This window comes from Gekko japonicus, unplaced genomic scaffold (genome assembly GCF_001447785.1).
Source record: "Gekko japonicus isolate JY-2015 unplaced genomic scaffold, Gekko_japonicus_V1.1 scaffold11, whole genome shotgun sequence".
In the NCBI taxonomy this organism is placed as follows: Eukaryota; Metazoa; Chordata; class Lepidosauria; order Squamata; family Gekkonidae; genus Gekko; species Gekko japonicus.
Genome location: NW_015166418.1, coordinates 1,031,208 through 1,041,515, shown reverse-complemented (window position 1 = coordinate 1,041,515; position 10,308 = coordinate 1,031,208). Strand labels below are relative to the sequence as shown.

Below are 10,308 nucleotides of genomic sequence, written 5' to 3'. Positions count from 1 at the left end.
CACTACCGGTTAAATCTTTGAATATGTACAATATATAGTTTAAAGATAAGTTAAAATAATTTATTTTGAGATTTTTACAAGGTTATGGAAGTAATCGTCTAAAAACTAATTTATGCAGTAGTCAAATGTAGACTCACAACTTTAATGCTACTAGCTTTTTTCACTCACGAGGTAGAATTTCTGCTCACAACACTGTGGAGCTTAGAGGGAATATTGCCTATCACTTAATTGTATTTTGTTGCTGGCTTAGAGCAGGAACGAGGGAAGAGACAAGATCATCTCTTTCACTTAAATTTCTGAAAATGGTACATGAGAGACTTCAGAACATTCAAAAAATAAACAAGATTTTATTCAACTTTGAGGGGAAAAGGTCAGGTGAAATCAGGGGTGAGATGTCTGAAGTAAATCTATAATGAACTCTGAGGTAATTTAGTAACTTTACATTCATGTATTTCTAGCAAGAGAGAGTTTAAAGCTTTTCACAAAGTCCTAGAATCTTAGAGATGAGAGGCTTTGGTTTCAGTGTTTCCTAAACACTGCTTTCTTGAGTTTAACTAACTCTTCTGGTTTCATAAGGCAGGGATACACTACCAAGTCCCCAAATTCCTTCTCTAAACACACCAGGGATCACTGCACTCTTTGAGCTATCTCCCTTTCCAACTGGGCAGGGGAATCACTTCTCTTAACTAGAAGATCCATCCCTTTTTCTGGCCTGAATGGGAGTCTTCACTGATCCTCCCACTCCTCCTTGCCCACCTTCCCAGTCCTCTGTCAGTGCTAAACTGCTCCTGTTCTCAGAGCTAAAACTGAGTTCTCTTCAGCAGTCAGTTCCCAAGTCTTTCAGCTCAGCTAATGCTAACCAATCAGCCTGTCACTCAAGGTTCTGTGAGGCATTAACCCTTTACAGTCCTCCACATGTTTACACAGCACTTACGAACTTTTAAAGTGCAGTCTGTCACACAGGTGCTAGACCATGATGAAATCACTGTATCTAATAGTAAAGTAACTGCCCACTCATATGGTTGAGCACAACTGGACCATCCCCAGAAAATGAAGAGATCCATCTACTCAAGGGGACTCGCCAGACATCTACAAACAATGATTTTGTAACTTAACCAAGAGAGACCAAACCTCACTGTGCTGGTGAGTTAATTTTATTTTATTTTATTTTTTATTTTATTTTTGGGACTTATACCCCGCCCTACCCAACGGCTCCAGAAGCACAGAATGTTGAGAGCAGTTCAGAAAGTGAGTAAAAGGGAAGGGAAAACTAGCCTGCCAAGTTCTTCAGAACTTAGAAGTAACATATTCCTCCTCCTTCCTGTGATTTTTCGTAGCCTCTAGCATATTTCTACACAAGATCACAGTGTGGACTGTCACTTAGTCAGTGGTTGTCAATCCACGATGGTGGGCCACAGGCCTCTGTGGAGCCCCCATTTTTTGAAAGGATTTACTGCTAGTGTGCATGCACAGGGAGCAAAGACATCATACTTCACCTGTTTGCATGCTTATGTACACACAGAGAGGAGGAGCAGGAAGACAAGGTGAGATTATTCAGCAGCAAAGATTCTACAACAAAGATTCAGAAAAAAAACTCTCCCCCCCCCCCAAAGACTTCCAATGCTGCATGCATGTTTCAGGCCTAGAGCCACCCCCTCCTCCGCAGTAGGATCATAACTCTGGTTCCTTTTTCTGTCATATGACTGTTACACCACATTCCCCTGGGTTGGGGCAGGTAAAGGTGGGTCCCAGTTTGGGAAAACTTGAAAACCACTGACTTAAGCAATGTTTCCTAAATGCTTGCAAAGTTACGTGCTTACATACTTTTCTTGATTCCTGATTTTAAGAATGTGCAGGTTTTATACAAATTGTGGAAGGATGTGTACAGTCCCCTGTGAGACATTGTTACCTTCTTTAAATCAACAAAAGCCATGATTATCTAAAACCCTGCTTGTATGCATGTAAGCTTTGGGGGGGGGGGAAATCTAAGGAGGAAAAGCAATGAAATTATGGTCCAGATGGGGGTGCACACTAGTTTATTTCCATAAGCTACCTGAGGGATGTCATAGGAATACTATTTAAGGAGTTAAGTAATTTAATATAACAACCAGGCAGGTAAATTAATTGGGAAACTGGTAACCTAGGATGAGATGTGGACTGCCTTAGTTTATGCTTATAGTATCCACAGTATTCTCCCTCACAGGAGTACTTTTGGAGTAAATAAAGCCAGTTAGCATGTGGAAGTCCATCTTCTGCATAAAGAGCCATGTTTCTCAATGAAGTGCTATTTTAGTATACATCTGATATATATCTTAGCTCATATAACTCTTGGGGGACTGACATTCACATTTTTTCAGAGATGGGGTGAGATATATTGGCTGTGCAAGAAGTAGGTTACATGAAGCCTACAAGCTCCTCTGCCCATGAGAATCTGGTATTTTATGTGGTCTCTTTACGAACAACAGACTTAAAAGGTTTTGAAAGTTTATAGCAACAGTCTCTTACATTCATTCTGATAAAACCCATTATCCATTATAAAACACTAAGAAAATCTGATGTATGGAGGTGGTTTGGTTATTTCATCATTTCCTTCTAAATGTAGATCTGGAAATTGTACTGGAGAGATAAAAATTCTATCCACTTGCCCTAGAAAGAAAAATATATAGTTTATCATTAGCACAATAGTTATTTCCTCCAAAACCCAAATGTTTTCCTCAAGATTTGGTCATATATTTGAGGGACCACCTCTTCCCGTATATGCCCCGAAGAGCACTACACTCGATGGATCATCACCTCCTGGTAGTTCCTGGCCCGAAAGACACCCACCTTTCCTTGACCAGGGCCTTTTCTGCCCTGGCCCCTGCCTGGTGGAACACGCTCCCCATTGAGATCAGGGCCCTGCAGAATCTACTTCGATTCAGCAGGGCCTGCAAGACGGAGCTGTTCCGCCAGGTCTTTGGCTGAGGCAGTGGATGTCCATACATGGCCCCCCTGAGGTGTCTGTCACCCTGTTATTCTTCAGCTATATAACAACTACTGGCTATGGCCAGGAACCTCCCACAACCAAAAATTTCTATGCCATCAGCTGTGACCACCATTTCAACATTTTGAAATTTATGATGATGTTTTAAATTTCAAGTTTTATTGTACTAATATATTTGTATAAATGAAATGTTGTTACCCGCCCTGAGCCCACTTCTGTGAAGGGCAGGCGATAAATGTGAAGAAACAAATAAATAAAAATATTTGATGAGTGACAGATAAAGCAGTTACAGTTAATTTCAAAGTCGCAAAAAATAGTCTACATACCATGTGACATACAAACTAATTCTGCAGTTTGTAGCTGGTCTTCATCAGACTGGAGTCTTTCCTAAGAATAAGAGCACAGACTTGGATAAGAATTAGATTGATGTCAGACTATGGATATGAACCTAGGTTTCATAGAATCGTGTTTAGCAAATGTCATTGCACCCAAATCCCAGACAGCTCCATGACAGAGAGAGTGTGTCTGCTCTCCAGAGATCAGTTCCCTTGGAGAAAATGGTAGCTTTGGAGAGCAGAGTCTATGGTGTTATATTCCCACTGAGCTCTTTTCCCTTCCTTTAACTCTGTCTTCCCCAGGCACCATCCCCAAATCTCAAAGAGTTTCCCAAGCTGGAGTTGGCAACCCTAGTAAAAGCCCTACATAAAAAGGAAGAGAGAAAAATGAAGTCATTAAATCATTAACCTTACCCGCAATACTTTATGAACATATGTAGCTCAAGAGATGCATAACAAGATGTATACCATGAAAGAAAATGGCCATTTATGCCCCAGCCTTGGTTGGAAAGCTTACGGTGGGTTCCTTGGAAGTCTCATTGGTCTCCCATACCAGCACTGCTGAGACCCACAGTCATTTAGTTTCAACAATGTTACATGTATTGCTCATAGATCATTCTCAGTGTAACATGCTAATAACGTATTTGGATGTTTACATACCACATAGGAAGAGACAATTTTTCTCAAACCTCTTTAAAACTGGCTAAAGAAATAAAACAGCATGTGTAATCAAATTACCCAAAACAGGTGTTTTTTAAAATCCCAAGAGGATTTTCAATCAAACCCATGATAATTCAACATATCAGGTTTAATAATATCGCTACTTACAAGTCCAGTTACACTGTCAAAGCATGAACAAAATGGAAGGCTTCGGCAACTGACATAAATAATAATGAGCACAGTAACAGCACTAAAAATAGATGCAATCAGCATTGTTATATTGGCTCCTTCCACGAGCTGATCAAGCACAAACACCTGCAATACAAAAACACAGGAAATACATGAACATGGTTTTATCTATGACATTTTGAAATTGTTTTAATTACAGTTTCCTGAATATTTCCAATACTTCAGAATATTTGGCACTCACCACAGTTGGATGATAAGAGGACACATCGCTGAACTCATATTTTTCACCATACTCTAATGTTAGAGAGGCATATACAACTACAATTAGAGTAGTGAAATAGGAAAATACTGAGGCAATTATCATTGCATTCACCTGTATGAAAGACAAGGATTAGAGAAGTGAAAGGAAAGGGATAAAAAAACTGAGTTTGGGCTTAAAATGTAACAGTACAAAACATCCCTCCAGAGCTGCTGTGAATGCCACCATTATAGTCTGCAGTAAGAATAGGAAATGCAAGCATTTTTTTGACAGTGTAACCTCAGGAGTATGGGCAGAAAATCAGGCCCCAAATAAGGACAAGCTTAACCTCCAGTAGGGTCAGCACATTGATGGACTGAACCTGGAACCTTCTTCCTGGCAAGTAGATGTTTTCTCACTAAGCCATAGACACTCCCTGAATTATTTGATCTCAGTAAAATACTCCATGTCTCTGTCCATGTGACAGTTTACCCTAGGGCTGCCAAGTGGGGGCAGGGGGTGGGTAAACCCCCGTTTTGGAGGCCCGATTTCCGACGCCACGGAATCGGGCCCCAGGGGAAACCCCACCCCTGCGTGCGCGTCACCAGAAAGTGACGTGGGCACGCCGGGCACGCTAGGGGCGGGGCCATGGCCATACAAGGGAAAACTCTATGGTTTTCCCTTGTATGGCCATGGCCCCGCCCCCAGCATGCCTGGCGTCCTCCCGTCACTTCCGGGTTTCGCAAATACGCACGCACCAGACGCCGGCTGGGAGACCCCCGCTCCCAGCGAAGACACACTTGGCAACCCTAGTTTACCCATATTAGATTATCAGGGAGTCATTTTGTTAGTGAGGGTGTCTGAGGCTCCAAGTCACACAGCAGTCAGGAGCAGACCTAGCAGCACAGCACAGTAGTGTTTCCTGCTAACCACTTGCAATGACAGGCATTTTCAAAAGGAAGAACTGGCCCACGGCCTACCTAAAAACTGCCCGTTTTTTTCATAGATGATATAATTTAGTTTGTTTCCTTCCTTAATTAAAAAAATAAAAATAAAATAAAGCAGTCTGACCTGATACTCCAAAATAAAAGCCAAAGAGAAGAACTATTCAACCACATGTACTGATCCTTATCAAAGGTTATAATAATCATCATTAGAGTTTTATAAAGTTGTTTCACAACAAACTAATTTGTTTTTGTAATTAGTACAAGTATCATATCAACTGACAATGAAACTCTGTCTTTGTTCTTGGTCTGATACAAATCAATACATTAAAAATAAATTTGACTGGTTAATTGACCAAATACTTTTTAAATTGGTCATATAGCCAACCTCCATTAAAGTCAGTGGGACTCAGGTATGATGGACTGCACCCATGGATGGTGGATTTATCTCCCTCTCTTTCTCTTAAATCAACCAATAATTAATAACAATAATAGAATAAATCATGAGTAAATAATAGAAACCTACCAGAACTGGATTCTTTTTCTGAGAAGAAAATAAAGCCATTACTCCAGGAACACCCATGAACTGCAGAATCGAAGTAGCAAAAGATGAGAGGGTGGAGTAAAGGTAAACACAATTATGCATCTATGCTATGTATACATTTTAGCATAGAAAAAAGATAAAATCTGTTTTACTTTATCAAGATGTTTCATGATCTTAGCTACATGGTGCTACAAAACTATTCTCGGCTCAAGCTGTGCAGTCTCCATTAAGTAGGACATGGAGAAGAGCGTTTTTTAACCTCTCCATTCTAGAGCTGAGATTCCTAATCATTGCCACATTTTGCTTTCTCTTTGTATTAGTAAAAATCTGATTTGATGTATTGAACCCACCAGGGATGGTCTTCAGGTCGATTGCCCACTGTATGATGCTAAAACATTTAGATGAGGCACTATGTGCCTCCACTTTTTGAAGTATAAATTATGTCATCCAATTCACTGCTATTGTTATGTATGTGGACCGCCACTAGGGGTCCGCGGCACATGCAGGAGCTTGGCTCCTGGAACAAAGGAAACTTTGGAACCTGGTTTTCCCCAGCCCCAACAAATAGCCACTTGGCAGGACATTCAAACCCTCCAATGGGAATAGGGGGTGCTGGGTGGATATGTATATAGTTGGCCCTGTAGGGCCGTTACAGTTAGTCTTGTGTTAAGTACAATAAACGTGTGCAACTGCATGTCGTCGTCCGAGTCCTCCATGCGGCGAACCCAGTACTTTTCAGCTATAATAGCAAAAGACAATGGGATCTGACAGCAGGAGTAAAGGACATTTGGAGCAAATCATTGTACTGGAGTTAGCTACTGTCATTACTTAGTTACCCTTGGTGTTATTTTTGTGTGTTTTTTAAAGTGCCAGTACTCATACATAAGGTTGTGCCAATCCCCACACACACACTTTCAGGTCCCCACTAGTCTGTTCCTCAAGTTCCATTCTCTCTTTCACTGGCTGAGTAGGGTGGGCCAGCTAATGAGTAATAGGATTTGGCAGAGCCCCCCAAAGAGGGGCTGGTGCTCAGTACCTGTGAGCACTATCAAAAAACAAGTCTTGCTTACTCTCTTACAACCATTCCCAGCTGCTTTTTGCTTGCAAAGTTTTTGTTACAGCTTCCACATGCCACACAAACAAAGCTGCTTTTAGCTTTTTAAACTAGTAGCAGAAACAGAGTAGTTAAATTTGACTAATGTAATTCATTCTGGAATAAACATTTGCCTTTCTGAATCTCATTCTCTCCCCCACCCCCAATAGCTTAACTTGGGCCTCCAAAAAGCCTCTTCCACCTGCCAAATAACTCCCAACACATCTTCCCTTGCCTCTAGCTGTGCCATACTATTCCTGTTCTGCCCTTGGATGTTGCCACTTCAGTCGTGAAAGCTAAATAGAATCTCCATTTTCTGAAGCAATATACCTTCCAATGATCAGACGTTGGAGACAATTAATGGGGAGAATGTTGTGGTTGTTATGCCCTCTCATGACTGCCCAGAGTTCTCTTTGAGAGCAATCCAATCTTCTGCTCCCCTGGTGGTGGAAAGTGCCATAAGGTCACGGCTGTCTTATGGCAACCCCGTGGGGTTTTCAAGGCAAGAGACATTCAGAGGTGGTTTGCCATTGCTGCCTCTGTGTTACGACCTTGGTATTCTTTGGAGGTCTCCCATCTAAATACTAGCCAGGGCCGACCCAGCTTATATTCCAAGATCTGATGAGATCAGGTTAGCCTGGGCTCTCCTAAAAAGGTAAAGGTAAAGGTTCCCTTGCTCGAAAGCCAGTCAAATCCGACTCTAGGGTTGCGGTGCTCATCTCCGTTTCAAACCCGAAGAGCCAGCGCTGTCCGAAGACATTTCCGTGGTCATGTGGCTGGCATGACCTCTGGCTTAAAGAAACAGGACTAAACAAAGAAGCCATGCCAGTTCAAATAGGCAAGATTCCAGAATGAATTACATTAGTCCAAACCAGAGCCAGTCAACATAGCAGCCAGGCCACATCAGGCCACGTGCACTCTTTCACGTAATACATTCCAGTAGGATAGCCATATAAGCCTGTTGTAGCAAAACCAAAACTTAGTCTTGTTGCACCCGAAAGACTATCAGGTTCATTGTAGCAAGAAGAGCCCACTTCATCAAATGTATAAAGAAATATCAGTATGCAAATATTTAGAGGGGTAGAGGAAAAGGGGAAGATACTTGAAGACAAAAGCATTGTAAAATTATCAGTGCCATCCTAAGCAGAGTTACACTGTTCTAAGTCCACTGAAGTCAATGGGCCAAGAAGGGTGTAATTCTGTTTAGGATTGCACTGTAAATTTTTTAAATTAACTAACTAAACTGTGTCAACATTCAGCAGTGTCAACATTAAAAATACAGAGGTCCACAAATTGTGATCTATTAAAAATAGGGGGGAGGCCCCTACTAGGCTTTTTCTGTATTGAACATTTTAAACATAGCAATCATTTGCAATTGTTGCAGATAATCACCATGCTCATCTTGTATACTTTTAATTTTTTTACAGAAGTGTCATAGATGATACAGCTTACATTTTATAGCCATTTAGCCCCCAGTTCACACACACACACCCCGTGTGGATGTCTGTCAGTCATGTATTTATCCCAACCTTGACCTTCATTAAACCTAAGGGTGGCAGATTTGGTTGCCCCCACAACCAGACTGTTGAAGCAGTTTAAGGCAGGAGAAAGTGACTGGCCCACTGTTGCTCAATGCACTTCATGGATGAGTGTGAGTTTGAACCCAAGTCTCCCCAGGGTCCAACACTTAAATCACTATAACACACTGACTATCATGTATACATATATACTACATCTGATTAAGTGGTTCATGCTACAATCTTTAAGATGCGTTGAGACTCTTTCTTGTTTCTACCAAACATGTATCAGACATTCCAGCTGCCACTGTAGATTGATACAGAGAGTAAATCCTGCAAACCTTTAACTGTGATCCTGTCAGGAAGTGGAATCTTAAGGTGGGGGGGGGGAAACAAAAAACCCACAGCACAGATTTTGCTTGGGGAGGGGAGAGATGGCAACTGAAATTTTCACTTTCAACAGAATGGTTTTGGCATGTGTACTCTCAATAAGATATGCAACATTACACCTTTTCACAATTGCACATTTGCATTATTGTCGATTAACGTCTGTCTACCAGCCAAAAGATAAATGGTTCTTCTAACAAAAACACACATACACAAAATATCTTAATCTAATAGACACAAAGAAGGTAGGCTTTATATATATATATATATATTTAATTACCACTCCAGCCCAGACGGGTATCTTAGTTTTACTCAGTGTTGATTCTCTTCTGTGAGCACTGTCTATTAATCCACCGATGATGCAAATTGTAGCAAAAGCTATCTGTAAGAGCCCCAACACAACCATGCTTTTCTGATTGAAGATGAAATATCTGTAGCGATCCATTCCAGCTCATCCACACGTTACCAGGAACATTCAAGTATGGGAAGAAGCAAGGGTTCCTTCAAAAGATGCAAAAAACAAAAAAGCATTGGCACTCCAACAAGTATCATCTGACAAATTGTTCACATGCCATTCCATTAGGGTCTGTTAGGAGTCCAGAAGTGTCAACATTCAGAGCTGCTACATATATGGAGGCCTGCATATGGACATCCACTCAAAATATAAACAAAAACCCCTTAATGGGCTTTAAAAAAATTAATATGCCAAATATTTTTTGATTCAGGATTGGATACATGACGAAACTCTCAAATTAAAAGCATATTGAAGTCCACATAGCGCAAAACAGGCATGCTAAATTTCTATATGCTGCTTTACGTCCCTTCAGGGAGAAAAGCGGCATATAGAAATGCAATCAATCAGTAGTATGAAAGTTTCCAGATGCTGGAAAGAGGACCCCCTGCCCCCACCCAATCTATCTGCAGTGTTGTGCTTGGTTCTTGCTGTGTTACTTTTTTCAGTCAGAAAAATTAAAAGAGATCTGTGTGTTGTTGGGGGGGGGGGGAGTGCAATCCAGGAAGAGAGAGATCCTTGTTCACTTGTGCTGCTTTTTCAAACTGAAACATTCCATATGTTTCTACTTCTCAGGAGAGGAGAACAACACGCAGCCAAAGTACACTAAAAACATGTTGCAGGCACTATCCAATAGCTGCCTGCGATGCATTATGACCACATTTACTTTATCTAATTTCAACAGATAAATTATCAACAGTAATATTTTGTTGTCAGTTTTCAAGAAATGTTATGTATTGGGACTGAATCATTCCCGGTATGTCACACCAGAGACTGGCTGAGCTTAGAGCACAAGAACAATAGCCTACTAGGACTCTGGAAGTAACCAATCAAGTAGTAATGTGTTATGTAGTGGGTAGCCGCATGGATGAACGACAGACAACGACGTGGTGCATAGCACGCTTTA

At 41.2% G+C, this 10,308-nt stretch overlaps 1 protein-coding gene across 1 annotated transcript; it reads right to left on the bottom strand.

Annotated features, from left to right (window-relative positions):
- Positions 1–2,336: 2,336 nt before the first annotated feature.
- On the bottom strand, positions 2,337–9,335 carry LOC107110797. The gene is made up of 6 exons (XM_015411605.1): positions 9,171–9,335; positions 5,876–5,935; positions 4,409–4,540; positions 4,147–4,293; positions 3,310–3,370; positions 2,337–2,646 (listed from the first exon to the last, which is right to left on the bottom strand). Exons 1-6 carry the CDS (start codon positions 9,333–9,335, stop codon positions 2,543–2,545), a joined length of 669 nt encoding a protein of 222 aa, XP_015267091.1. The 3' UTR covers positions 2,337–2,542.
- Positions 9,336–10,308: the final 973 nt, after the last annotated feature.